At 65.8% G+C, this 26508-nt stretch overlaps 8 protein-coding genes across 8 annotated transcripts in view; 6 read left to right on the top strand and 2 right to left on the bottom strand.

The window, feature by feature from the left end:
* Positions 1–614: 614 nt before the first annotated feature.
* EMIHUDRAFT_194076 (hypothetical protein) lies at positions 615–3129 on the top strand (the record flags this gene model as incomplete). The annotated part of the gene is made up of 6 exons (XM_005794031.1): positions 615–1464; positions 1500–1620; positions 1716–1770; positions 1862–1918; positions 1999–2117; positions 2304–3129. The coding sequence occupies 6 exons, from the start codon at positions 615–617 to the stop codon at positions 3127–3129; spliced, it is 2028 nt and encodes a 675-aa protein (XP_005794088.1).
* A 1764-nt stretch (positions 3130–4893) lies between these two features.
* EMIHUDRAFT_194075 (hypothetical protein) lies at positions 4894–5477 on the top strand (the record flags this gene model as incomplete). The annotated part of the gene is made up of 4 exons (XM_005794030.1): positions 4894–5022; positions 5122–5207; positions 5277–5328; positions 5397–5477. 4 exons carry the CDS (start codon positions 4894–4896, stop codon positions 5475–5477), a joined length of 348 nt encoding a protein of 115 aa, XP_005794087.1.
* Positions 5478–5961: 484 nt separating this feature from the next.
* EMIHUDRAFT_420223 (hypothetical protein) lies at positions 5962–6849 on the top strand. The gene is made up of 4 exons (XM_005794029.1): positions 5962–6118; positions 6251–6447; positions 6531–6566; positions 6639–6849. Exons 1-4 carry the CDS (start codon positions 5993–5995, stop codon positions 6712–6714), a joined length of 435 nt encoding a protein of 144 aa, XP_005794086.1. The 5' UTR covers positions 5962–5992; the 3' UTR covers positions 6715–6849.
* Positions 6850–8738: 1889 nt separating this feature from the next.
* EMIHUDRAFT_194070 (hypothetical protein) lies at positions 8739–10555 on the bottom strand (the record flags this gene model as incomplete). Its single annotated transcript, XM_005794028.1, has 3 exons — positions 8739–9769; positions 9926–10036; positions 10102–10555. 3 exons carry the CDS (start codon positions 10553–10555, stop codon positions 8739–8741), a joined length of 1596 nt encoding a protein of 531 aa, XP_005794085.1.
* A 683-nt stretch (positions 10556–11238) lies between these two features.
* On the top strand, positions 11239–12396 carry EMIHUDRAFT_447420 (hypothetical protein; the record flags this gene model as incomplete). Its single annotated transcript, XM_005794027.1, has 6 exons — positions 11239–11615; positions 11680–11826; positions 11891–12016; positions 12083–12187; positions 12260–12307; positions 12373–12396. Coding segments are annotated over exons 1-6 (804 nt in total), but the record flags the coding sequence as incomplete, so codon positions are not given.
* Positions 12397–13184: 788 nt separating this feature from the next.
* Positions 13185–15040, top strand: EMIHUDRAFT_194068 (hypothetical protein; the record flags this gene model as incomplete). The annotated part of the gene is made up of 7 exons (XM_005794026.1): positions 13185–13268; positions 13336–13629; positions 13815–13936; positions 14108–14174; positions 14257–14307; positions 14546–14683; positions 14879–15040. 7 exons carry the CDS (start codon positions 13185–13187, stop codon positions 15038–15040), a joined length of 918 nt encoding a protein of 305 aa, XP_005794083.1.
* Positions 15041–22371: 7331 nt separating this feature from the next.
* EMIHUDRAFT_94896 (hypothetical protein) lies at positions 22372–22959 on the top strand (the record flags this gene model as incomplete). Its single annotated transcript, XM_005794025.1, has 1 exon — positions 22372–22959. The coding sequence occupies one exon, from the start codon at positions 22372–22374 to the stop codon at positions 22957–22959; it is 588 nt and encodes a 195-aa protein (XP_005794082.1).
* Positions 22960–24719: 1760 nt separating this feature from the next.
* The window catches only part of EMIHUDRAFT_94895 (hypothetical protein), a gene marked incomplete at both ends in the record, with an annotated part of 3274 nt that continues 1485 nt past the window's right edge, over positions 24720–26508 (bottom strand). Inside the window, 4 exons of the mRNA XM_005794024.1 lie at positions 24720–24916; positions 25017–25180; positions 26041–26132; positions 26362–26378. Coding sequence (XP_005794081.1) covers positions 24720–24916; positions 25017–25180; positions 26041–26132; positions 26362–26378 — 470 coding nt within the window. The remainder of the gene's footprint in view (positions 24917–25016; positions 25181–26040; positions 26133–26361; positions 26379–26508) is intronic.

The raw sequence follows: 26508 nt of genomic DNA, 5'->3' as shown, positions 1-26508 counted from the left end.
CGCAGGTGCACCCTCCATGGTGCCCCCTGCGATCAAAGCACGTGCGCTCCCTGGCCCTTCCAGTCGTGAAGGGCGTCGCGAGCTCGGGGTGCCTGCCGGCTCTACTGAGATCCACCCGAAGGTGCCCTGCGGGAGTCCTGCCTCCCTGGCCGACGACTCTAACACGCCCGAGGGCGAGGTTCGGGGAGGGGCCGCCCCCTCCAGCCCCGCCGCCTTCCGGACCCCCTGCGCCGCGACTTTGTCCGTCGCCCTCCTTCGTCTCGCCCGCCTCGTCAGGCGCAGGGAGGGCCGCTCTCCGCCTCGCCCTCCTCGTCCAGGTCCATACTCGAGAAGCTGCCTTGCGAGTCGGGCTGCCCAGACAGGGTGTCCTGCGAGAGCTTGCCTCCTCCACCCCGTCCACGTCCATGCTCGAGAAGCTCTCCTGCGAGTCAGGCTCTTCGAGCAGGGAATCCTGCGAGCACCCTCGCCCGCCTCGCCCCCGGGCCGGGCTCTGCTCCTGCTGTGCTCCAAGAGACGGCAGACACCTGCGCGAGCACGTCCAGAGGTGAGAGCGTGCGTGTGCCTCTGCTCGCCAGGACTGCACTCGCCTTGAAGGCCGCATTAGCCTCTTGCCGATGTGGCTCGCGGTAACGGCTCTGCACCCGCCCCGAGGCTCGACTCCTGTAGCGCTCACCGGCTCGGTTGCGCCGTGCGTCCACTTCGTCAACCCGCTTGAGGTTGACGGCTTCGCAGAGCCTGGCGGCTGGGGAACCACTTCAGCGGCCGAGAAGCCAATCCTGTACTTTTTTCCGGGGATGGATGGCTCCCTGCAGACGCCATTCATGCAGTTCTGCGAGCTGAGCACCACCTTCGAGCTCGCATGCATGCGGCACAACGAGGGCCTCGCCTCGCGTGCCAGCTTCGAGGAGGTGGCGGACTCATGCGCAGTCGCTGTCGCCACGTCGGCAGCGGGCGGCCGGCAGGTCCTGCTCGTGGGCGAGTCGTTTGGCGCAACGCTCGCCCTCGCCGTCGCTGACAAACTCTCCCGCGTCCTTCTCCCCGGCCAGCAACGCGGAGGTGTGCGTGGAGTCGTACTGGTCAACCCGGCAACCTCGTACCGCCGCTCGACGCTCGCAAAGATTGGGCCTCTGTGCGCATCACTCGCCGGCCCTCTCCTCGCGCCGCTGTACGCGCTGTCGCTCGTCGCTGTCGCCGCCCTCGTGCTCACGCCCGCGTACCAGGCGCCCTCCTTCCTCTCCACGGTCGCCGCGCAAAAGGCGACGGAGCTCAACAACAACCCGTACCGCGAAGCCTTTGTCGGCCGCGTCGCGATGGGAGCGACGCTCGGGCTGAGCGGGCCGCGGCTCGACATCGGGCCCCTCCTCGCGATCCAGGTCTTCTCGCCCGAGGAGCTCGGCTTCCGGCTGAGTCGGTGGCTGGAGTACGGCGCCGGCCTGCTCGAGGCGGCGCTGCGACTCACCGCTCGTGATGCGAAGTGCGGCCACACTGCTTGCCATCAGGCGCCGACCTGCTCGAGAGACGGAGCGTCGTCAAGGAGCTGCGGCTGCCGATGCTCGCCGTGGTGGGCGACCTCGACCGCCTGCTGCCGAGCGTAGACGAGGCCGCCCGCTTGCGCGAGGCGTGCGACCCTGCCTTCTGGCGCGGCTTGCTCACGGGGCACCTCCAGGACACCGCCGAGACACGGGCGAGACACTCGCGAGGCGGGCCCCTCGTAGGCGCGGCACCGTGACGGTGCAGGGCGCGGGCCACGCGTCCACGCTGGGCAACCGCGTCGACCTCCTCGCCGAGATTCATTAATTAATTACGCAATTAGACGAGATTAATTAATTACTCAGGCAACCGCGTCGATCTCCTCGACGAGATCCGCAACGCGTTCGCCGCCGACTTCGAGCCTCCCCTCTCGCCTCGCGTCGACCTGGTGGGGCTGCCGACACCGCACAGTGGCCCGCATAGTGGCGACCGCCGTTCTTCCGCGTAACAGTTGCTTGCACGTACCAGGTGGGGCGGGGCGAGAGCCCGGGCGACGGCGGCGACGGGTGGGAGCGCGGGCTGCTCGACCGCACGTATCCGGCGCTCGACCCGGCAGACTACACGGAGCTGAACCGAGGGGGCAGCAGGTACCCTTTCCCCGAGGAGGGAGAGGGAGAGGGAGAGGGAGAGGGAGAGGGAGAGGGAGAGGCTCCGCCGAGGGCGCAGCAGCCGCGCGTGTCAGGCCCGCAGATGTCGGCCAGTGTCGAGCCGAGGACGGCCACTGTCGACGCGCTGATTTCTCTGCTCGCCGACCGCCGACCCGCAAGCGCGAGGGCCCCGGCAGAGAGGGCCGCGATCCGCGAGCTACTCTGCGCGCTCGAGGAGGCGGGCGAGGGCGTCCCGTACTTGGACGCGGCGGGGGACGCGCCGCTCTGTGGCAACTACGAGCTGGCCTATTTCGACCGTTCGATCGACGGCAAGCGCGGCTCGGGCGGAGAAGAGCCGACGCGGCCGTTTGGCTCGAGAGCGCTCGGTGCGCTCTTCTCGCTCCGCTTCTCCTTCCAGCACCTCGTCGCGCCCGACGCAGCCATCAACTACGTCGGCTTCACCTGCTGCGGCATCCCCGCCTCGGTCTTCACGGCAGGCGCCGTCGAGCGCCTCGACCGCACGGCGGTGGAGGCGCTCCGGCGGCAGCACGGCACGCCGCTCCGGTTCGACACGGCCGTCCGGATCGATTTCGGCACGCCGCGCCTCTCCATCGGCCGCGGCGGCTGGGCGCGCACCTTCGAGTTGCCCGCCGGGCAGAGCCCCCCGGTAAGCCTCTGCACCACGTACGTCGACGAGCGCTTGCGGCTCGCGCGGGCTGCTGGAGGGGGGAGGCTCGTCTTCACGCGGGGCGGCCTCGCCGACGAGCCTCTGGCGGACAGCTGGAGGGCAGTCGCCGACCTGACACCCGTCCGCCCGAGGTCGGTGGCGGCGGTTGCGCTGGGCATCCTCGCCTCACTCGCCGCAGCGGTGCCGCCGCTCCGCCGCCCTCTGCAGCTCGCGGCGCTGGTGGGCGGGGCGGGCGCAGCCGTGAGAGTGGCGGAGAGCAGACGGAGAGCGCGGCGCGGGTGGGCGGCGATGGGGAGGAGAGAGCCGGTGGGCGGGGGTGATTGAGGGCTGATGGGGTAATGGCCTACGACATGCGACTCGCCGTGACAAAGTACACAACTCCCTGCCCTCTCAGGCTCTCAGTCGCATCTCTCTATCATATCGTCTCGCCTCTCTGCTGCGTGCGCTGTTGGTGCTGCACTGCCCGCCGACACTCTCTTCGAACGTCCTCGACCTCGTCCCGCAGAAAGAAAGAAAACAGACAACCCAAGGGAGGGATGGTCTCGCGCAGACAATGCGCCAGCCCGCACTTGGAGCACTTGGAGTGCAGTCGGTAACCTCACATCCAGGGCCGGTGAGCTGAGAAGCGCATCCAGCGGGCCGGATGATCGGCATCGGGCTACGGGCTAGAGAGCCCTGACCCCTAGCTAGGGGGGGGCGCGCATTCGCAGGGCAAGGGCCTTAAAGTAAACACGGGTCTCCGAGGGTTGGTTCTGCGCTTTGGGTGTCCCCTAGCGGCGGAACGCCCCCTCTACTCGGAGCTAGTAAACACCAGACACTAGACACGAGCATGACGTACACTCTCACCCGACATCGCCACTCAGGGCTCCTCCGCCCGATCTCCCCACCTCCCATCCGAGGGGGCTCCCCTCTCCTCCCGGCCCTCCCTCCTGTTCGATTTCCGATGGTCCGGCGTCGGCTGCGGAGCCCGCCTTCCCCTCTTATACTTCTTCGACCGCGGCCTCGCCGCCGTCTCGTCTTCGGGGGCTATTCTTGTTGCCCCCGCCTCCGGCGATCCCGTGCCCGACTCCTCGGGTGAGGGCGGCGGCATTCGATCGCCACGCCGCCCCTCCCCGGGGGGTGGGGCCAGCTCTCTTCGGTCGAGGACTCGCGCCCGCCCCCGCGGTCTCTCTATCGTCCTCGGCTCGTCCGTCCGTCCCGACTCTACTCGCAGAGGCCGCGTCAGCTCGTCTCTCGCCTCCTCCGACAGCTGACCCCAGGCCCCCCCCGGGGCCCTCCGGTCTCGGCCCTCCGGCTCGCCGGCGGGTTCGTTATTGTGTTGCGGCAACTCCCCCCTCCCAGCTCCTTCTCCCGGGTACGCCAGCCTCCGGCGGGGCGGTTCCGGATCTCCCAGGTTATTCCGAGCGGGTCCACACGGTGGCGGCCCCGCCGGCGGCGGGGGTGGAGGCGGTGGCAGGGGCGGCGGGTATGGTGGCGGCCCTTGCGGTCCAAACGCCTGGTGTGGAGCCGCTGGGGCGGCCCCACGACTCTGCAGCCGTCCCAGTGGTGGGGGCGGAAGTGGCAGTGTGGGTGGCGGAAACGATGGCAGCACTGGCGACTGCACCGCTTGGTGTGGAACCTCAGGGGCGGCTCCTCGACCCAGCGGTCGCTCCAGCGGCGGGGGCGGGTACAGTGGTGGTGGCGGCGGGCCTGGTGGCGGTACCGGCCGCCGCAACTCCTGAGGCGGGGCCTCGGAGGCGGCCCCCTGCCCCTGCGGTCGTTCTAGCCGGGGTTCCACGCGTCGGCCGTCCACCCCGCTCGTGGGGGGGGGCCTTGCGCCGCCGCGAGCGCCGCGCCGTGGCCTCGTTCTCTGGAGAGCCCCAGCACCACCCCTCGCGGCCACTCGCGCCGTTGCAGCAGCTCCGACCCCGCCACTCCGGCTCCCGAGCGCGCGGCGAGCAAGAGGAAGAGCACGCGCATGGGCCAAATCCGTTACCGGACTCTCTGCCCGCGAATTTCTTTTGGAATTCAGAAAAAACGAAGCGCCGTCGCGCCACTGCCGCTTCTCGCTTCTTCCCCTCGTCGCGCATCGGCTCGTCGCGCGTCGGCATGGAGCGCGCCGACTACCTCCCACCGGAGAGGCTGCGCGAGCTGGCGACGGCGATCGACCCGGCGATCAGGCTCGAGCCCGACGCCGAGCAGGTGCTGCAGGACGTCGCGGACGACTTCGTCGAGAACGTGTGCCGCCCCGCTCTCACCAGACCCGCCCGCCCTCGGCGTCGCATATGGCATAATAGCGCCGACAGGTCTCGTCCTGACGCTTCTCGGCTGGCGCAGGTTGCTGCGTTCGCCTGCCAGCTCGCGTCTCACCGCGGGTCACGCACTCTCGAGACACAAGACGTGCAGCTGGCTCTCGAGAAGCTGTGCGGGCCGCCGCGCTGATGACGATGCTGCCGCTCGCGCGGCGCTCACGGCGCGGCGCCGATCATTAGGTGGGACATACGGCTGCCCGGGATCGGCGAATCGTCCGCAGAGCTGCGCCTGGTGCGGCGCCCGTTGCTGAGGAGTGGACGCTGCCACGACCGTGTTCACCCCCCCCCCCCGCCCGCCAGATCCAGCGGAGGCCGCAGGCGCACTCGGACGCGTACAAGCAGCGCATGCAGCTGGTGCGGAAGAGCCAGTCCAAAGTGTGAAAGTCTGCGGAACTCGCGTGTGGCGCGCTGACGCCTGGATGTACTTGCAAGATCCGGTTATGTTTTATTGCGCGCGGCCGGTCCGTGCGCGCGCCAGTCCGACGGCCCGCGCGGCGCCGGGGCTCTCTCTCGTCGCGCGCTCGGCAGAGCGCAGTGCGCAGAGGCACCCAGCCCGGAGCGCGGAACGGCCTGCTCTTGAGCTTGTGAGAGTATGTGAGAGCTGACGCAGAGAGAGTTGATCGAGTGACACACTACTTTTTACTAGCTGACTGTTGTGTGCCGCCCGCAGCGCGCAGGGGTGGCAGAGCCAACCTTCGGGAGAGTTGTTATAGCGATTGCTATCGTGTCTGTTCACACTTCTTGCCATAAAGTAAAATACCTTAACATCAAACATGCGGGGCGGGGCCAACTCTCTCTCTTTCTCTTAGCCGGCTAAAAAAAAAGCGGGGCGACGCCCACCGACGGGCCGGGGCCAACGAAGACTGGCCGAACGAAGAGGCGGCCAGGCGCACAGGATGCCTCTCCCACTCCTCCCAAAGATCATCACCTATACCTTTGCCACAGCGCACGCCGCCACCGGCCTCGCCGCCCTCCTCGGCGAGGTTGACCTGCTGCAGGGAGTGCTCCTCGACACGGCCAAGGCACGAGCATGTAGCTGCATAGCACCCGAGCCTCGACTTCTACAATCATGCAGACCCCAGCACGAAGCGCGGCCTCATCGCTGATGTGGCATTCGCATTGCGTTGCCAGCGCCAATCCTCCCCACCCTCCAGTTCAAGGCCCTCAGCCCCCTGACGGACGAGTCCTTGGCCGCCTTCCTTCGCGGCCCAAAAGCAAACGGTCGAGGCACGGCGCCCAATGTCAGGGCCTGGGGCGCGCGGCAGTTCGCCGTCGGTGCGGTTTTTGGCTTCGCAGCAATTTCCGGCGAGGTTGCGGCCTACCAAGCGGCGCTCGTCGCCTTGCTTGCTCGGTGCGCCGTCCGCTACTCCCGCGACCCTGCCGCGCGTGCTCGATACTGTACCCTGGGCTGCGTGGCCTCCTGTGCGACTTCAGGTGCGGTGGCGATGTGCTCCAGAACCTGCTCGATGGGTGTTGGCTCCCGGAATCCCCCTGTCTTCTCTCTGGTTCTCTCTTTTGACTTTCCCAGATCTCTGGTCTCAGGTGCATGTGGAAGGTGGCGCTCTTCCTGGGAGTCGAGGGGGTGGCGGGGGCGCTCATGTACGTCAGCGCGAATTAAGGACGACTCGGTGAGAGTGGCCAGCGCTGCGCGCGTTGTGCGTTGTGCGCGCGATCGTGGATTTTTCTCTCTCTCTCTCAGTTGTATCTGGCTCTACGTGCGAAACGTGGCTCTTATACATCGTTACGAACATAGAGAAGAGAACATACTCGAGGTGGTTTGCGATGTGAGGAGCTGCGACTCCGAATTGTTCAGTTCTTAGGCAGACGAACAAATTCTCTCATTTCCAGTAACGCCCCGAAAATTCTTTTGATTGTGGTGTACCTGTGTGTTAGTGCCCCAGTGCGCGCAGTCCCGTGCCCACAGTGTCGTGCGAGGGAGTTCGTTGTAAAATTCTTTTGATTATCCTCGCAGGAGTCGCTTAGGCGGCTCCCGTGGTGTACCTGTGTTAGTGCCAGTCAGTGCGCGCCAGTCCCGTGCCCAGTGTCGTGCGAGGGAGTTTTACAACTCAAGTCCTCTGGAGAGCATTTTTTCAAAAGCCCCAATGGGGTCGCAGTCGATCGAGGGGACAGGGACGTGTCCAACGATCGCCGCCACGATTCCCCTCACCGATTCGAGGCGGCGTTGCTGGCTCTGTGCTGGCGATGCACAGGTTGCTCCTCTACGCTCTCACTGCCATGAACGGCGGTCTCTTCTCGACCGACCCAGTGGTGCAAGTGGACTCATTTCACCTCTTCCCGATGCTCTGCGACGCAGCCTCATGGCCATGCACTCAACCCGTCCTTCGAAGCACAGCGCCAGCCCGTGGCGACCAAGAGATGGATGCCTTCGTGCTGCTGTGCCACGTTCGAGACGGCATCTCGTTGCGAAAGGTGCAGTGGCCGTTTGAATCCGCCGTTTGAAACGAAGCAAAAATGCAATCAAGTGTCGATGGAAGAATGTTCTCAAGAAGCTCGACGCTCTCGACGACCTCTGACTGATCTGTGGATCCTGCGACGAGGCGGAGACGCAGCTGGACAGCACCGAGATCAGCCTGCAGCCGTGGGTCGAGGATGCTCTCGTGCAGCTGCACGCGAAAAAACGTGCCGATGAACTCAGCTTTCACTCCGTGGACAATCGAGGAGGACCGCCTTCTGCTGCACTCGTACCAGAGTGGCGCGAAGATCAACGAGATACGCGTTGGTGTCCGCAGCTACAAATCAATCAAGCAAGCACCAGTGCTACGCCGACTTCAGAACGTCACGCCACAAGAGCCGCTGTGCGACCCCGAGGCGCCGTATCAGTACTTGCAGCACGACATCTGGACGTCGATCGACTCGACCCTCGCTCTACCGCCGTGCGCGCAGATCGACTGGATACGCGGCGTCGCAAAGGAAGGTGCCTCCCTTACCCTGTTCGCCTTCACGCGCGCGTGATCAAACTCTGAGACGAGATGGGGATTTGGGGACATGTGTATGTGTCCCCGCCCTGAGTGAGAGCTGGGAGAGTGTATGTAATCTGCCGGCCGGCAGATTAAGGTTCTTTTCGGGCCAGTTTTCGGGGGGCAAACCCTGCCCGCCCCCTAGAGCCCCAGGTAAGGCCCAGGTGTGGCCTAGGGCACCAGAAGGGACCAAGAGGATTCCAGTCTGAGCCACAGACCTGCATGTCTTTGCCCCATGAAGGTCGCGTTCAATGTCTCTCTCTCTCAATGTCTGTGTGTCTCTCTCAATGTCGTCGAAGCATCGCGATGCTCGTCGCGGTCCACGGGCTCGTGCTCCTCTACTTTTTGCCGGTGATCGGACGCTGGCTCCGGTGGAGACGGAGCCGCTGGATTGGGGAGGTGCATGCGAAATTAAGGCTGGTCAGGCGCACCCTCACCCCCTGGAGGAGGACAGTCGTCCCGGTGAGCGTCTAAGGTAAAAGAAAAAGAGGCGCCGAAAGTGCTCCACGCGCCATCCGCCAAACGAGAGAGAGGGATGGGAGAGAAGGCGTGTGGGTGCGCAGGGCTCCTCTTTGCGCTTCTCGTTCTACTCCCTACTATCATCTTGCAGCGCGGCGCCGGTCACGCTCTCCCACGTAGAAGCAGCGGCGGGGCGCTCATATGTTTAGATGACCGCGACCTCCCCCATCATCTCGGAACCTCCGAGCGGCGCTTCGATCGCATCCTCCCAGACGCCGATGGAGTGCCGAGTCGAGGATCGTTTCGAGGGTGATGCGGCTGAGCCCCGGAGCAACGCCGGCCCGCTCGTGAAGGATCGCTTGAGCGCTGACGGCTTATGGGGCAGGTAACGGGACAGCCGCACAGGCGCGGAAAGCTCGCGAGCAGCTGAAGCCGGCGCCTCGATGTGGTAAGCGGTTGCCTTGATGTGAGCGATGCCAGACATCACCAACCCACTTGCAGACGCCGGCGTGCTGGCCAACACGCGCCGCCGCTTGACTGATTCTTCACTTTGCACTCTGGCTGCAGAGTCCCGCGTGCGCTTTGCCCCAATGTTGAAGCAGCCAGCCAAAGCTAGCAACATGGCAAAGGAGATAGAGAGTAAGCCAACCGCAGAGGCCTGGCCGTCGTAGCCATTGTTTGGCTGCCACTCACAGCTGCACCGCATGTTGCTCTGACAGCCCTCCTCCTCGCCGGGCATGCAGAGTATGACGTCAGAAAAAGCAGCGAAGAGCGCGGAGCCAAGGAGCGGGCCCACACACCAGCCGAACGAGTACAACGCTGAGTTCATAGCTGCGAGACGCGATTCCAGATAGGGGTCGTCGGGCACGTTCAACACCATGGCCGGATACATGCTTAACATTCCTAATCCATTTCCGACTGACTTCAGGATCATGGCAACATACACAGCCTCGACGGAATTTGGCGCAGCGAGGGTCCAAGAGCCCGGCATCCTGAGCACTGCAGATCCCAGCGGAGCCAGGAGCAGGAAAGCGAGACCGACGACGAGGAAGCCAATCGCTGTAACGAAGCTCAAAAGCCGATAGCTCCCGCTGATGTGATTGACCAGGAAAGCTAGAGGCAACGACACCGCCGATCCGAACAACGATGAGGCGGTGAACGTGCTCGACACTTGGGTGGCGCTGAAGACAAGGGGCACTGCCGAGAGGCGCAGATCGAGCGTCGAGTCCAGGGTGCCTACGACGCTCGCGCTCACCAGCGTGCAGAGCAGACCCAGCACGATCGGGAGTGTGAACAATCGTGGGCGTTGCCCGCCACGTTCCTGAGGCTCCGGGGGCGATTCTGACGGTGTGGAAAGAACTCCGCTCGGCATGTAGAGTGGCACAGTCGCACAAAGGAGCGCGGGCATGAACATCGCGACGATGGAGGGCAGGCGGAACTGCCAAGCGGGGTCCTCCGGTAGGTCATGAAATCCACCTCCCAGGATGGGACCGATGGCCGAACCTAAAATCGAGGAGACTCGGAGTGAGTGTGAATTCAGCGTGTCGCACTAAAGCGTCCGGCAGCACCGACTCCGCATGCGATAGTCGCCCCCGCCATCGCCAACGGCAGGTTCGTCTTGAAATTCGCCGTAATCAGGATGTAGCATGTCGTCTCGGGCAGTCCCGCAGCCAGTCCAGCAAAGAACGAGGAGGAGAAGAAGAGCGCCACTCGGGCGCCTTTCTCAGTCGAGACGTCAGGCACGAAGCCAAACATTGCAACGAAAGGCGCCATCGCAGCCAGGCTGAACATGCACGCCCGGCGAGGGCCCAGTCGCCATACTATCTTCGGAGCCAGCTGAGAGGAGATGCTCATTCCGAGTGGATACGCCGCTAATATCATCCCGGTCTCTATGTCCTCAAGCCCGTTCTCTGAGGCAAAGGACGGGAAGAAGCCGACCGGAAAGGCGTTGGTCGCGTACTGACAGGCAACGATGAACAAGCAGCCGGTGTAGAGAATCAGTTGCCGCACCGCCAGCCGCATCGCCAGCAGGACACAAGGCCAGCAGGATGCCACGCCGCCAGTAGGACAGCCGCACCGTAGCCTCAGAGACACAGGTCGCAGCACTTTTGGGGGTACCCGGTACGCGGCGCAGCCTGGTTTCAACAATATACGCCACAGAGAAGTTTGTTCGAGATATCGCCAGCGGCCGGTTATTCACACCTCGGCAGTGTGGTCTGGGCCGGGCAGGGCAGTGTGGGTTGGTTTCACACCCGGGGCAGGTAGGGGGTCGGGCAGGGCAGTTGTGCGGCAGGTCATAATTGCAGGGCTGAGATTTTGGATCTCAGGTGGTGAAAAAAAGGGGAGACAATTGCTGTGAACATGGAATTTAGATAACAATCTCAATGAGATGTGTGAAGAGGACGGCCGATCGACGAAACACATGCGCGAGCTCGCAGGCCTCTGGGGGGGCGCGGGGGCTCCCGGAGGCACCGTGCGCCGCGCCGCAGTGCGGAAACGGGGCCCCGGCTCTATTACTGTAGTCTCTATTAGCACCGACTTACACGGTTGATTAGAGAGGGCAGATTTGGAGAGATCTCGAGGAGTACACACAGATAGACCCTCCAAGCATGAGAAACCTCCAACGGTCGGTTGGCCCTCCAACGGTCGGTGAACCTCCAACAAAAAAGAAAAACTGCGCGGCAAGACATGTCTCACCTCGGAGTCTCGGCCTCGCCAGCACGACAAGATGCGGCCACTCCTCGCCCTACTCTGCGCCCAAGCTTCGGCCGCTGCGCTGCACCCCTCGCCACGCCCACACGCCGCTCGGTGCTGCCACCGCGCTCGTGTCGCCGCCACCGCCGCAGCCGCTCCCGAGACTTGTGAGGTGCTCGAGGCAAACCTGCTTCGGCTTTGCGCCTTGACGGATCGCGGCCAGCGCGCGTCGCCGGAGCAGGAGTCAGAGCTTCGCGCGGCGATCGCGGCGCTCGAGGCGGTCGCGCCGCCGGCCGACGCCCTCGACATCAACGGAGAGTGGAGGCTGCTGGCAGCGTGCGGCGAAACTGCCTACCGCTCCTCGCCCTTCTTCTGGGCCTTTCGCCAGGCGAAGCAGGGAGAGAGCATGCTTCTAGGAACCCTCCATGCACCTTCTATGACCTTTCCGGCAGGCGACCGCCCGCTGGACGAGTCCGGTCGGGCTGAAGGGCGCGGCTGCTGGCGGGCCGCTCGCCTCCGCGGTGCTCGCCGTGACGGACAACATTCCGTTCTACGACATCGGGTCGGTGGTGCAGCGGATCGGCGGCGTCTGCTCCGAGGTCCGCGCCCCCTGCCGAGAAGAGCGTCGAACCCTGTCCGCACCTTCTCCGAACCTTCCGGCAGGAGCGGGGCTGCCCCGTGCCCGAGAAGGACGCAGACGGCTCAAGCGACGGCGCGAGCAGCGAGGCGGAGCCCTCGGACGGGACCTCGGCGCCGATCCCCGACGGCGCGGGCACGCTCGAGTCGCAGGTCGAGCTGTTCATTCACAGCGGGCGCACACATCAGCGTGGAATAACCGATTCAATGACACCGCAGGTCGAGCTCATCGTCGGCCGCAACTTTGGCTTGCCGGAGGCGAAGTCGCTGATGACGACCACCGCGAGCGTGCGGCCGCTCCCTCCCTCGGGCAGCATTCTAGAGGCGGCGCCTGCTGCGGGCCGAGCGCACTATAAGCGGCGGTGGTCCCATCGACAGTGAGCGGCTCGTCTGCAGGTGGAGCTGCGGGTCGAGCGCACGTCGGCCGAGCAGAGCAGCATCGAGGCGCCGCTGCACGGCGGGTCATCCATGCTTCGCACAGGGAGGGATGGGCGACGAGTTGCGATTAGGCGCTCCTGCCCGGCTTTGGCGACGCGTTTCGCTTCCCGTCGGGCGACGCGCTCGACGCCCTCTCGCCGCGCTCCTCGACGGTCGTGCTGCAGACCACCTACCTGTCCAGCTCGCTGCGCATCTCGCGGCCTCGGCTCGACCTGTCGGCGGCGCCGGCGCCGGCCGACGAGGCCCGCTCCGCCTTTGTCTACGCGCGAGCGTGAGCGCGGCGCGGCGGCGGCGCGCGCGAGCGGGGGTGCCGTGCCCCTGTCACCGTGGAGACCTCCGCCGCTTGTACGACGCCGGCGGACGCTCTCATGACTCATCCGCCGGGGACGGCTGGAAACCGGCCAAAAGCCGCCTGTGCGCTGTGGGAGCGCTGCATGTCGTGTCGTGTGTGTGTGTGTGGCATGTTCCATGACGACTTCCCGACGATTCTTTCTCTCTTCTCTCTCCACACACCACAGACCACACCGCACACGAACGACACCCTTCTCCTCTTCGCTCACCGGCGCTTACCCCGGGGTTGTACCGATTTTCTCGGCCTGCTTCAAGCACGGTGCAAGCTTCCGATTCTTTCGTGCCAGTGGCAGTGTGCGCGGCCGCGCCAGTCGCACCGTGGTGCGTGGTCCGTGCCTAGGGGTAAAGGGTAAAGAAAGAAAGAAAGAAAGAAAACACCGCACCCAAGGGAGGGATGGGAGGACGGCGCGCCGCCACCAACACAGGTTGTAATCTTTCGGGCCGAATTTAAATTCTTTTTTGAGCTTAGCCTTCGATGCCAAAATCAATTCTTTTTTTGAGCTGACTGGCCGACAAATTGGCGGCTCCAAGCATGCTGCCGCCGATGGATGGCGACGCAATCTTGTACAGTGCAAAGAAGCCCTACAAGATGATCGGCGCCTACATGATGGGGGAGGTGCGGCAGCGCTGCTGTGCTGTGGCGCCGCTCGCTGCTCACCTCACGCCCGCCCGCCCGGCCAAAGGTGATTGGCGAGGGCACGCAGGGAAAGGTGCGCGAGGCGTTGCACTCCGAGACGTTGCAGCGCGTCGCCATCAAGATCATCGCGCTGCGCTCGGTCCGCCGCACGCGTCTCGGTGAAGAGGCGCTCAAGGAGGAGATCAAGATCCACCGCAAGCTCAAGCACCGGCACGTAGTCGAGCTGCTCGGCGAGTTCCGGAGGCCGGAGAAGGACAAGTGGTACATCGTCCTCGAGCTCGTGCCCGGCACGTCACTGCAGGACCTCGCCGACGAGGGCAGGGAGGCACTCTCGGGAGCCGTCTTTGAATCTTCTCTGAACCGTCTCTGAACCTCGCTGCAGGACCTCGCCGACGCGTACCAGGAGCACGCGCTTCCCGAGCCGCTCGCCCGCCACTTCTTCGCCCAGCTCCTCTCGGCCCTCGAGCGCCGCACACTCGCGCAGGCGTGTGGGCTCATCTCAGCGAGTGCCACAGCCGCTGTTAGGCCCTCGAGTACTGCCACTCGCGCGGCGTGGTGCACCGCGACATCAAGCCGCAAAACGCGCTGGTCTCTTCGGCGGGGGTGCTCAAGCTCTGCGATTTCGGCGCCGCGGGAAGAGCCCTCTCGTGACCGACCCTCGCGCAGGGGCTGAGAGCCCCCCTCGCGATGTCGACCAGGTGTGGCGGTCGAGCTCTCTCCGTACGGTTCCGACGCCTGCTCAAAGACGCGCGGCTCGCCCGCCTCCCAGCCGGCCGAGGCTGCACTCGGCCGCACTTTTGCGGCGAACTCCCAAACAGGCGCGGCTCGCCGGCCTTCCAGCCGCCCGAAGTTGCGAACGGCTCCCGCTCCTTCTCGGGCTTCAAGGTGGTCTGCGGAGGTATGGCGAGATGTGGGGAGATGTCGCTATGTGGGGAGATGTCGCTCCCGCTCCTTCTCGGGCTTCAAGGTGACGCAGTCGCCAGTGAGCCCACTCTTGCCAGTCAGCCCACTCATGTCGGTCCGCCCTTCATCACACCTCGCCGCACATCAGCAGCTCGTTCGCCACATGTGCGATCTCGGGCAATCTCGGGCAATCTCGGGCCATCTCGCCGCGTCCAGGTGGACATGTGGGCAGCCGGCGTCTCGCTCTACCTCCTCGCCACAGGGCGCCTCCCCCTCCCCCCCCTCCTCCCTCCCCCTCCCGGCGGGCTCCTCCTCCCCCACCTCAAGCGCTTCCCTGACGCGTGCGGGTCGAGGGCCCCCTCAGGCGGGTCCCCTTCGAGGGCTCCTCCCTCATCCAGCTCTTCGAGCGCATCGCCGTCGGCTCGTACGCCGAGACACCACAGCTCGCCGCGCGGCCGCAGCTGCAGAGCCTGCTGCGCAGCTTGCTCTGCGTGGCGCAGCAAGAACGGCTCGGAGTCGAGGAGGCGCGAGCTTCACCCGCAGAGCAGCCGCAGAGACGAGAGTAGCCGAGAGTAGCCGAGAGTAGCCGAGAGTAGCCGAGAGCAGCCGAGGCCTCCCACGGCAGCTGTCTCCTTTTTGCAGGATGGCCCGCGAAGCTGTCTCACTCTCCGCCGGCTCCTCCCCAGGCTCTCGCCCACCCGTGGCTCTCGCCGGTGAGCTCTGGTGCGGCCGGAGCTGCAGGGGCGGGCGGCTCCGCCTGGGGCGAGACAGAGCACTCCCTCCTCCTCTCCCTCTCTGCCCGCGGCGCTCGCCCCGTCTCTGTCCTCCGTGCCATCGCCCAAAAGTGAGTCGCCGAGATCTAGCCGAGATGTGCACTTGAGACGCACCCGAGGTGCCCCCGAGATTTGTGAGAGCTTCTCGTCTCTGTTCCCCTTCTTCACCTGCTCCCCCTCCCCCAGCCCGCCTCCTCCGTCACCGCCTGCGCTCTCGCCTCCACCCCTCCCCCCCCCCCCACCCCCCTTCCCCCACCCCGCCGCCGTCACCGACAGGTACGGCGAGGAGTTTGTGGAGCCCGCGGCGGCGGCTCCGCCGCCGGCGAACCAGCCCCACGAGTACCGCCCGCCCGACGCCGGCGATGCGCTGGCAGGAGCGGCCGGCGAAGCGGGGGCAGACCCGCCGCCCGGCGCAGGCGGGGAGGGGGGGCGGCATCCGGCCAGCCGGATCCGCTTCGGGGAGGGCGAGAGAGGGCCGGGGAGGGGCGCCGCTGGCGAGCCGAGCTCGCCGAGCAACTGCTCTGGCGTGGCTGCCGGCGAGGCGCTCGCGCCGGCGGGCCACGTGCGGGGCGGCGCGGGGCCGGCGGCGGCGTGGGCGAGGCCGCAGAGGGTGGAGCGCTCCTACGGGTCGACTGGCCAGTCGACGAGGGACTCGCTGGAGGAGAGGCAAAAGGATTGCACGTTGTGTTGAGAGAGATTCGTGCACGTGGAGAGGTGCTGAAGAGAAGTAACTAGTAAGGATACGCTTTTTTATCGGAGCATGGCGAAGCCGAGCGCAACATACGTGTCATACTATGATACATAATTATCCTCATACCTTTTTACCCATCTCTCGATGCGATATGTCGATCTCCACGAAGCACGATCCTAATTCCTATCCAGTAGACTGTAGACGAGCAGTGTTATAAGCCGTACTGTAGCCAGTACGGCGGCTTAAGAGCGAATGCGATCCTAAATTGTAAAAACTAAATTCTTGTCCATACACCGACTTCATACACGTATATGCGGATTTTGCGGAGCGGCAGCGCATTTTCGATAGAAGTCCGCCGTTTGATCACACACGCAAAAAGACTTTTACAACAAACTCGCTCACATACACAACACTATAGACACGGAAGTGAAGTCGTGGATGACACTCAACGCAGACGCCAGTGTCTAAAGGGACTGGCACTCCCGCGCCGAGGACTCCTTCCGGTGCTGTGCGCTGTGACGATCCCCTCGATCTGCCGCTTTAAGAACTGAGAGTCCTCGCTGCTCCCGCCACTGCTGTCCAAGAAGCGAGCGAAGAAGCGCCGCCGGACGCGTTGTTGAAGAGCCGAGTCGAGCCGAGCGAGCACAACGCACAAAAGAACAATCAACCCGAATCCCAGCCCGGTCGCAAAGGAAGTCAGATGGAGCTGTGTCGGCGCCACCGCGTCGTTGGCTTGCCCATTGGTGTCTACCAGCACCGAGGGTGGAAATGAGGGAGCGAGGGGGGCAGGCAACACCCTCCCCCCCCTCCCTCGCAGCACGGTTTGGCTTAGACTCGAGGGTGTCGGCGCAGAAGGCGGCGGGGGTGCCAGGAGCGCTGAAGGTGATGGGCTTGGGGCGCGTGGAGAGGCTGGCATCGTCGACGGCGGCGGCGGTGGCAGGCTCGGGGAAGGCGGTGTTGGTGGCGGCGGTGAGGGCGGTGGCGGTGAGCGCGGTGGCGTGTGCGGTGATGGCGGTGGCGGCGGCGGCGGCGGTGCTAGCGGCGGTGGCGGTGGCGGTGACGGAGGCGGCAGCGGCGGTGAGGTCGGGGGCGGTGACGGAGGCGGCAGCGGCGGCGACGATGGAGGGGGCGGTGGCGGTGGCGGTGACGGCGGATCGAAGCCCCAAAAAATCATTCTCAACTTGTCGTGCTTGCGAGCATTGACCGGCGGTGGCAGGCTCGGGGAAGGCGGTGTTGGTGGCGGCGGTGAGGGCGGTGGCGGTGAGGGCGGTGGCGTGTGCGGTGATGGCGGTGGCGTCGGCGGCGGCGGTGCTAGCGGCGGTGGTGAGGTCGGGGGCGGTGACGGAGGCGGCAGCGGCGGCGACGATGGAGGGGGCGGGTTTGGAACGGGCGACGGCGGTGGATGCGGTGGAAGAGGGTCTTGGGGTGGCGGTGGCAGCAGCGGTGGAGGGGGCGGGGGTGGATGCGGTGGAAGAGGGGGTTGGGGTGGGTTCGGCGGCGGTGGGGCTGGCACTGGTGGCCGTGGCGGGCTTGGCGGGAGAGGAGGAGGATGGGGAGGAGAAGGGGGTGGAGGAGGCGGCCAGGGTGGTGGTGGCGAGGGAGAGGGCAGGAGGGGCGGCGAGGGCGGCGTCGGCGGCGGGGGCGAGGGCGGCGGCAGTGGGGGCAAGAGAGGAGGGAGCGGAGGGAGTGACGGAGACGGCGGGAGTGGTGGCGGTGGTGGCGGAGGCGGCGGAGGCGGTGAGGTCGGGGGCGGCAACGGAGGCGGCGGCGGCGGCAGCGGCGGCGGCGGTAGAGGCGGGGTCGGCGGTGGCATTGGCGACGGGGGTAAGGGCGGTGGAGGAGGCCATGGAGGAGCGGGCGGTGGTGGGTCGGGTGATGGGGGATTGGGGGGTCGAGGCGGCGGCGGAGGCGTGGGTGGCGGCGGCGGCGGCGGCGGCGGCAACGGCGACTGCGGTGGCGGCAGTGCAGGCGGTTCTGGCGGCGGTTCCATCCACCACGGTGGCGGGCGCGGCGGAGGCGGAGGGGCGTGCGGAGTAGCCATATAGCGGTAGGCTTGTGCTGATGGTGGGGTCAAGAGGGGCGGGGGCGGAGGAGGAGGCGGCGGCGGTACTAGCGTCGGTGACGGAGAAGGCGGTGGTGGCGTCCCAGCGACTGGCCGCGGAGGAGGCGGCGACAGCCAGAATGGTATGGCAAGCCACTGGAGGGGCGGAGGAGGAGGCGGCGGCGGTACTAGCGTCTGCAGAACGCTGTGGACGCGGGGTGACGGAGGAGGCGGCGTCAGACAGAATGGCAAGCCGGCCACACCCCCCCGGGACGGGGGGGCAGAACATGGGTCAAATGGCATCCTGGATCCGGGCGCACAAGGCACAGTATGCTGGGCTTGGGGATACGAGGTTTTTATGGTGGGCGCTGTTCACATAAAGTGGCGAGATTTATGGTCGGCACCAAAATCAGTGGTCTCACCGGCGGGCCCTCCTACTGCCAGCCGGGCGGTGCGGGGCACGCCAGCCTGCTCTCTTCTACGCCTCTCTCGTGCCTCGCGGCGCCTCTGCTTCAAGGAGGGAAGATACGGCTCTCGCACCGGCCTGACACGTCCCGCACACATGTCCCTGTTCACACAGACATCTCGCTAGGATAGAGACGTCTCTCTCTCTCTCTCTCTCTCTCTATCTATTCATGAGGAGGGCGTTCACACTCCCAACACTCCCAACATGCCTTTCTGAGGTCGGGAGATGCCGTGTCTCGGATAAACCTGATCGACCAGCTCCTCGCAGTGCAAGACTACATCAGCCAAGCCGCGGTTGAGCGGACGATCTAGCTCAGAGGGCCCCCTCGTTGTGCCACGTCAACATGACGTGCCGCATCAAGAACCTCCCGCCTGCGACGTGCTCCAGCGGCAATTCGACGTGCCTCAACGCACTACGCGCATCGCTCGTGCCCGGCGGCATGCTCGCCAATACGATACCCTCGCTCGCGCAGGCCGACACAGTGTTGGTCGGTGCCCCGATCTGTTCGATAGTTGCGTCTGCGCGAGCGTCCCTGCCCTGCGTCAGCGCCAATTTCAAGCTCCTCTCGTTGCGTGACGAGTGCAGCATTTGGGTGTACGCCGGTTGCAATGACGGCACGACAGAGCCTGAGTACGACGGCGTTGCGTGCGAGACGCGACCGGGCAGCCGCATTGCGCTCGACGCACGGACGACGCTCGCCCCCTCGGACCCGCGCTCGCCATCTCATCCGAATCTCGCGGGCGAGTGGATCGTTGGCCCCGACCCGACCAGTCGCGGCGCGTCGCACTTTTGGGTCTTCCGTGCGGACGGCAACCCGCACGGCTTCACCGACGTGTCCAACCCGCTGCTCTCCCCCGGCGCCGCCGCCATCGTCGGCCGCTTCAACTGCCTTCTCGAGCCGCATGGCAGCGCCACCGGCTTTGGCTACCCCACCGCTTGCCCCTCCGGAACGGCCGCCGTCGCCGCGGGCGCGGCCGCCGGCGCCGTGGCAGTCCTGCTCTCCACTGCCATCGCTCTTGTTTGCGTGCGCCGCCGCCGACGCCGGGCGTCGCGCGGCGCCGCGCCGCCGCTAAGCGGAGGCATCCCTTTCGCGCCGCCGATGTCGCGACCCGCGCCCGCCGCCTCCGCCGCGCCCTCCACCTCCGCCGCCGCCTCCGCCGCCGCCGCCTCCTCCTCCGCCGCCACGTCCGCCGCGTCACCTGCCGAGGCGCCTCCGCCCGTTGCCGAAGCGAACCCGCCCGCTCTGTCCAGCGGCGGCAGCTGGTTTGGGCGGCTGCTCCCAAGAACGGAGCCACCGCGCAAGGAGAGTGGCGAGCCCGCCGACGCAAAGGTGGCGCTACCGGCGCAGGCGCAGGGCCAGGTGCGGGCGCAGGGCCAGGCGCAGGGCCTCGCGCCGGCGCGGTTGTACCCCAGCCCGGGTGTCGGCGGCGGCGGCGGCGGCGGCGGTGCGGCAGTGGCGGCGACCGCGGGCCCTTCGGTGCCGATGGTCCACATGCCGATGGCACACGCGCAGCCGGTGGGAGCGTACGACGTGCAGCCTGTGATGGCGACGGTGGTGGACGCGGTGATCGTGCCGAATGTGCCGCAGCGGTCGGTGGCGGATGAGCTGTCGAGGCTGGCGGAGCTGCACCGCACGGGCGCGCTCACCGATGCGGAGTACACCGACGCCAAGGCGCGCGTGCTGCAGACCTTTTGAGTTTTGTGAAGAAGTGCATGCATGCGCGGTTGTGCCGTGTGAGGAGGCCGAGCGCGAGGTGGGTGCCGTGCGCGTGCCGAGGGACTTGGCCATGGCGGAGCGGGGACGCGCGGACGGTCGGACGGGACGGGCGGGGCGAGGGGCAGAGGGCAGAGGGGGGTGCTGGGGTGTGCGTGCGGACCACCGGAGACTACCGCAAGACTGTTGCGGCGCGCGCGCGGCGAGACGAGATATGTCTTCGCGAAGTTCGAAGTTGTAGTTGATATCTTGAGTACACGCCCTGTGAGCACACCGGTCCAACCTAGGGTCTTGTACAACCGGACACCGCCGTAACGCGTAACGAAACGGCGCCCTAGAGCACACCGCGCTGCGCAGGCGCACACCGCGGTCACCGCACAGCACACGACTGTCTCACGGGACGCACCGCACACCTGCACCGCACACGTCACAGGCCGCAGTCACCGGGCCGCGCCGCTCGCCAGCGGCAGCGCCACACGTCACACGACGCGAGTGTCGAGTGACAGCTGACACTTGCCACACGACTCACGAGCTGACAACACGCACCGCACTGTGCCTCTGAGTACTGAGACCCTCGCAGTTTGACGAACGTTGTCCCGTCACTGTTATGTGCCGGTAAGCACACGCAAGTGTGAAGTGTGAACGTGAGGAAGGAGCCGTGTGGGGGCGTTCGCAGCGCGCGCTTTGTGGGACCGACCGGCGTCTGGAACAACACACACCCTTGCTTCTCTCGGTCTTGCTCGTGTCCGGTCTCAAGGCGGCCGCCTCCGGGCGTCGCCCGCATGGGTGCGCTCCTCAGCTGCGTGCCGCAGGCCGCGACATCGGGCTCACCGAGCAGCTCCGCATGGCACACCACGCTGCCGCGCCAAGGTTCCGGGAATCACCAAGCGCTTCCTTTCGTGTGGGCGGGGACATAGCGTTCCGGCTCACGACAACGATGGGGCTAGGTCACATGCTAACAGAGCGTGCTTCTTTCTTTCAGCCTGCTGGGAGGAAGTCGCACGACATTAGGGTCTGTCATCGCCTCGTCCACCGCCTCCTCGGGTGCTGCCGCGTCCTCCGCCGCCGCCTCCGCCGCCGCCTCCGCCGCAGCCGCCGCCGCGGCGGCGGCCGCCGCCGCCGCCGCCGCCGACGCCGACGCCGACGCCGCAGCCTCCACCGCCGCAGCCTCGGCCGCCGCCTCCACCGCTGCCGCCTCCGCGGCAGCAGCGGCCGCCGCCGCCGCCGCTGCCGCCTCCTCCGCCGCGGCCTCTGCCGCGGCCTCTGCTGCCACCGCCGCCGCCGCCGCCTCCTCGGCCGCCGCCCTCCGCCGCCGCCGCAGCCGCCTCCGGCCCCGCCGCCTCCTCCTCCTCCGCTGCATCGGCCTCCTCCTCCTCCGCTGCAGCTTCGGCCTCCTCCTCCGCCTCCGCCGGCAGCAGCCCCGCCCCCGCCGCCTGCTGGCTCGCGTCGCGCTCAGCGTCCAAGAGCATCGCGAGCTCCGCCTTCGTCGACCGCACCCACGCGCGCGCCGCGCGACCCGCGTCGCTCCGCGAGGGCATGAGCCTCTCGCGATTCGATCCCGCAGCCAAAAGCTGCTCGCGGCCGACTCCGCCATCGCGGCCGCAGCTGTTGAGCTCTCCAGAAGACTGGTGCCTCATATGCTGCCTCCCTGCGGATGCTGCCGGCGAGCCTGGCGGTCCGCTGCACACTACAAGGAAGTGTTGGCTCGATTCTACCTCGAAATCTTCTACCCCCACGACTCGGAACGCGAATGTGACCAGGACCAGCGGGTCCTTCAGCCACCAAAGCGAGATCACCCGAGAGCAGCTGAGCCTGCCTCTGGCCTCGCCTCCCTCTCCTTCAGGCAGTCGTGGCATCCTATGGGTTGTCCAGAGGACCTCTGGCGAGTCAGCCAGCCGCACTTTGAGGGCGCCATGAAGTACAGCGATCGCCATCTCGCTGGCCTCTCTTCGCAAGGCCTCCCGACCGCGTCGAACTCATCGACGCGGGCTCTCTCGGCTACGGGACCGGCCCCAGCTTCGGCTGAGGGCTGACAAGCTGCCGAGCCCAAATCACTGTGAGAGTCGTGATTTCTTGTTTTCCAAAAATCTCTCAACGCAGAGTACAATATGGATGGGTGGGTAAGACTCCTATATTAAGAAAGAAAATATACGGGAGACGCCCCACGCACACGGCTCTCAGAAGAGTCGTCCTTGCGCGAGGAGAGCTCGATAAACTCGAGGGGCCAAAATATGCCGCGAGCAGGGCAGAGCTGCGACGAAAGGCGAGAGAAGAAGCGAGAGCACGGGATCGGCAGGCGGCGGCGGCGTCGCAGAACGAGGCAGAGGAGAGCGACGCGAAACAGGAAGAAGCGACAAGAGAGAGAACGAAGAGAGTGGGACGACCGCGAGGTGGCAGGTGCATGAAGAGGCGGACGCCCAAGGGTGGGCGAGATGCCCCCTTATTGAATCGCCAAACACGCCCTCCGCCGCGCCCTCACACCGTTAGGACACACATGCGCATCGTCATAGTTCCCGGCAACGGCTGCGACAACATCCTCGACGCCAACTGGTACGCGTGGCTCGACAAGCGGCTGCGCGACTGCGGCCGCTTTGATGAGGTCGTGTGCGAGACCATGCCCGATCCGCATAAAGCGCGGCGGTCTGTGTGGCTACCCTTCATGCTCTCCACGCTCGGCTGCTCTCGGCCCGACACCATAGTGGTCGGCCACAGCAGTGGCGCGGTTGCGGCGATGCGGCTGCTGGAGGAGCACCGGCTCGCCGGATGTGTGCTCGTTTCTGCATGCCACACCGACCTCGGCGACGCTGGTGAGGCGGCGTCGGGCTACTACCCGCCCTCTGGAGGCGAATGGAAGTGGTCCCAGATTCGCAAACACGCCGCCGGGAACATCGTGATTCTCCACAGCGACAACGACCCGTTCATCCCGCTTCCCGAGGCGCAGCACGTGGCCGAGAGCCTCGGCGTCCCGCTTCGTGTGCAGCCGGGCCGCTCGCACTTCTTTTCGGCGGGCGAGGACCTGGTCGAGGCCTGCCTCGCGGCGGCGGATGCGGCCGTCTCCGCGGAGGCTAGCGGTTCGACATGACGGACGCGCAACGCGTGGGCCGTGGCGCTCGTGTCTCGTGAAAACCCGCTCCGGGCCGGCAAAACGCCGCGCCTGCGGCGGCGCATACATGGAAATCTTTGCGCAACATCGGAAGATCCTTGGACTGTAGATCGTAGATGCCTTTTAGAGATCTCTTAAGTGGCAAATCTCCTGCCAAGAGCTGCAGTAGATTGAAGAACTGGTGGAGGCAAATCTTCTCCGGTGTAGATGCTCGAGAGGAGTCTGAGATCTCGCGTTTGGTGCGTGCAGTCGCTTGAGATCTTGCGACAGAGGTGGAGATTCTGACTTCGCGCCAAAGGCGCCTAGAGATCGTGTGGGCCGACTGGAGATTGCAAAATGGCGCGAAAAGAGGGTGGAGATCCTTTTGCATTGTGAATGAGTCCATAGCGCATCTCCTTGAAGGTTTGAGCCCCCCTCCTCCCCCGGGCCCCCGAATCGACAGTGGAGATTGGAGATTGGAGATGGAGATCGGAGATCTGACTGAATCCGGCCTAAGATGACGACGTTGGAGATTGGAGATTGAAGATGGAGATCGGAGATCTGACTGGATCCGGCCTAAGATATAGCGACGCTGGAGATTGGAGAGTACTGGAGAGATGGAGATCGGAGCCCCCCAGCCCCTAGTGGTGTCTCATCGATTTTTTTGTTTTGTTTTAGATAAAGGTCTGTGCGCGGACGGCCCGGGGAGCCTGCGGCGCAATTTTAATCTGCGCTCCTCTTTATGGCCTGCGGCGCCTGGCTTGAGCTTGGAAGTGTAAACGAGTCCGCCAGGGCGGTCTGCAAACACGAAGCGCGCTGCGCGGCGCGCGCGGTCTACGCCGAACTGGGGGCGGTATCATGGTTCACGCTGCCAACTCGGCAAATAGGCTCGCCGACATAGACCGCGTACATAGACCGCGCGCGCAGCGCGCTCCGTTTGCAGACCGCCCTGGCGGACTCGTTTACACTTCCAAGCTCAAGCCAGGCGCCGCAGGCCATAAAGAGGAGCGCAGATTAAAATGGCGCCGCAGGCTCCCCGGGCCGTCCGCGCACAGACCACAGGGAAAAACAAAAATCTATAAAACATCTATCAACACCACTAGGCTCTAGGGGGTGGGTGGGCTCCGATCTCCCCATCTCCAATATTCTCTAATCCACAGCGTCGTCATCTTAGGCCGGGGATCCAGTCAGATCTCCGATCTCCATCTTCAATCTCCAATCTCCAACGTCGTCATCTTAGGCCGGATCAGATCTCCGATCTCAATCTCCAATCTCCAATCTCCAATCTCGATTCGGGGGCCCGGGGGAGGAGGGGGGCTCAAACCTTCAAGGAGATGCAATTTGGATTCATTCACACTGACCATCTCTCATCTCCAATCTCCAATCTTCTACTTGGCCACTGTCGCCGCCGGCAGCAATCTACGACCTCCATTTTCAATCTTCGATCTCACATCTGGGGCGGATGGCTGGGCGCTAGGATCTACAATCTGCATTCTCCATCTCCTATCTCCACATTTTGGCCCTGCTGCTGCTCAGAGCGATCTGCAATCCACAATCTCAATCTTCGATCTTTAGTCTTGAATGGGGAACCGGACAGGACGGATCTACTGGCGAGACTTGGGCGTGTCCGTGTGAGAGATCCGCTAGGATCTCCAGTCTTAATCTACTATCTCTACCCCAACGATCTACTGGTCTTGCGCAGAGATTTCCATTACTCCCATCGTCCCGCACCGCCGTCAGCGCGTCACCTCACGACCTCCTCAGTACACCTCGGACTCTTGGGACGGCACCTCTGCCACGCCGGGCCGCGGGAGGCACTCGTGCCGCGAGATGGACTCGAAGACCCAATTGGCGTGGGCGGGCGGGCCGAGGCCACTCTCGGCGCAGCGGCTCTGCAGCGGCTCGAGCTCGTCGTCGGGAAGGTCGCCGTACAGCACGAGCGGGTCCGCCGCGGCACCTGGTGACACGCGCAGCGGGACTTAACGGGACGGCGGGGCGGCGGGGCGCCTTGCAGAGGCGAGCGGCGACGCTGCGGGTGTGTTGGTGTTCGGCGCTACTGCCGGGCGCGCCGCGGCTGTCGGGCCACTTGTCCGCGGCGGCGGTGCCGCCTCCCTCGCGGAGGAGGGAGAGGAGGTCCTTCCGGGAGGGCTTGTTGAAGGGCCCGTGCAGGTGGAAGTGGAGGCCGTCGAAGAGGCGAGGGCCCCCGCCCTCGAGGTGGAGCCTGCGGGAGGGGGGCAGAGGCCGGCTCAGGGGCAGGCGGCAAGAACAGAGCGGCGTGGCGCCGCCCCCTCGCTGGCATCCTCTTCCCCTGGGGGTATTCCCCAGGGGGGGCCTCCGGTGCCTCGGCTGCCTCTCGGCTGCCTCTCGGCTGCCTCTCGCCTTCCCCTGCGAGGGCCTCCGGCGCCGAGGCCGCTGACGGCGGAGATGGACGAGTTGTCGCCGTGCACCTCGCGAGAAGAGCCCGAGGTGAGCCCGAGGCTGGCCGAGGCTAGGCGAAGTGAGGCCGAAGCTAGCCGAGGCTAGCCGAGAGGCCCGTACCTCGTGCTCCTCCTCCGCCACCCAGCCGGCCGCCGCCGAGGAAGCGCGGAGCCAGGAGGACGCGACCACCCACTGGCCAGACAGCACCGCAGACATGTACTTGATCGTGCGCCCGCAGAGGCGCTGCCTACGCCACGGAGCGCGCGCAAGCAGTGAGTGCACGCGCGCAAGCAGTGAGTGCAGCTGATCGCGCCCCCCCTCTCACGGCGCACGCTTTCGCGTCTCGCTCGGACTGCACGCTGTCTGCGCTTGGCATCTAGCCGGCGCTGCCCCGCGGCGGCGCCGTTGGACGAGCAGCGCGTTGTCGAGACGAGGTGCGTGACAGCCTACTCATTAACTACTCATTAACTACTCATTAACTAAGTAATGAACTAATTAGTTAATTAGTAGGTGCGTGACAGCCTACTCCCCACGCGTGCCGCAGATGCAGCCGAGAGATCGCGATCTCGACGCAAGCGAGGGGCTGCGCGGCTGCCGAGCTCCACTTCGTCACCACCTTGCCGCCTACACCTCGCTCACACCGCGGCTGGATCTCGGGTGGACCTCGCAACTCGGCCCGCCGACCGGCCGAGCACGCCGTGCTGTCGCGCGAGGGAGTTGAGCAGGCGCACCTCCTCCTCGTCGAGGGTTGTCGCCTAGTCTCGGGCCAACCTCAGCTGAGTCTCGGCGTCTCTCGGCAGGAGCCCGCCCTCGCGCAGAGCTCGTCGCCAACAGCACGGGGGAGAGGACGCGAGACCGCCTCGCCGCCGCCGCCGCCTCGCCGCCCCCACCCCCCCCTTCCTCCTCCTCCTCACTGGACGCCGTCTCTGCCGCCGCCGCCGCCGCGCAAGCACCCCTCGCCGCCCCTCTCGCCTCCTCCGACACCTCGCCGCCGGCCCTGCCTGCGGGGGGGGGCGCGGGATGCGGTGGTGGTGGTGGTGGTGGTGGTGGTGGTGGTGGTGGTGGTGGTGGTGTGTGTGTGTGTGTGTGTGGTGGTGGTGGTGTGTGTGTGTGGGGGCCTATTGGCGTGTG

This window comes from Emiliania huxleyi (genome assembly GCF_000372725.1).
Source record: "Emiliania huxleyi CCMP1516 unplaced genomic scaffold EMIHUscaffold_1, whole genome shotgun sequence".
Lineage (NCBI taxonomy): Eukaryota > Haptophyta > Isochrysidales > Noelaerhabdaceae > Emiliania > Emiliania huxleyi.
Note: the sequence above shows the minus strand (reverse complement) of the source record. Positions and strands in the feature narration are given on the sequence as shown.

What these genes read in the sequence shown, in the direction of transcription:
- EMIHUDRAFT_420223 (XM_005794029.1), top strand. Translation starts at nt 5,993, where the DNA reads ATGCCTCTCCCACTCCTCCCAAAGATCATCACCTATACCTTTGCCACA. An exon ending in CTCGTCGCCTTGCTTGCTCG is followed by an intron (nt 6,448 to 6,530) that starts GTGCGCCGTCCG and finishes GTGCGACTTCAG; the next exon opens with GTGCGGTGGCGATGTGCTCC. An exon ending in CTCCAGAACCTGCTCGATGG is followed by an intron (nt 6,567 to 6,638) that starts GTGTTGGCTCCC and finishes CTCTGGTCTCAG; the next exon opens with GTGCATGTGGAAGGTGGCGC.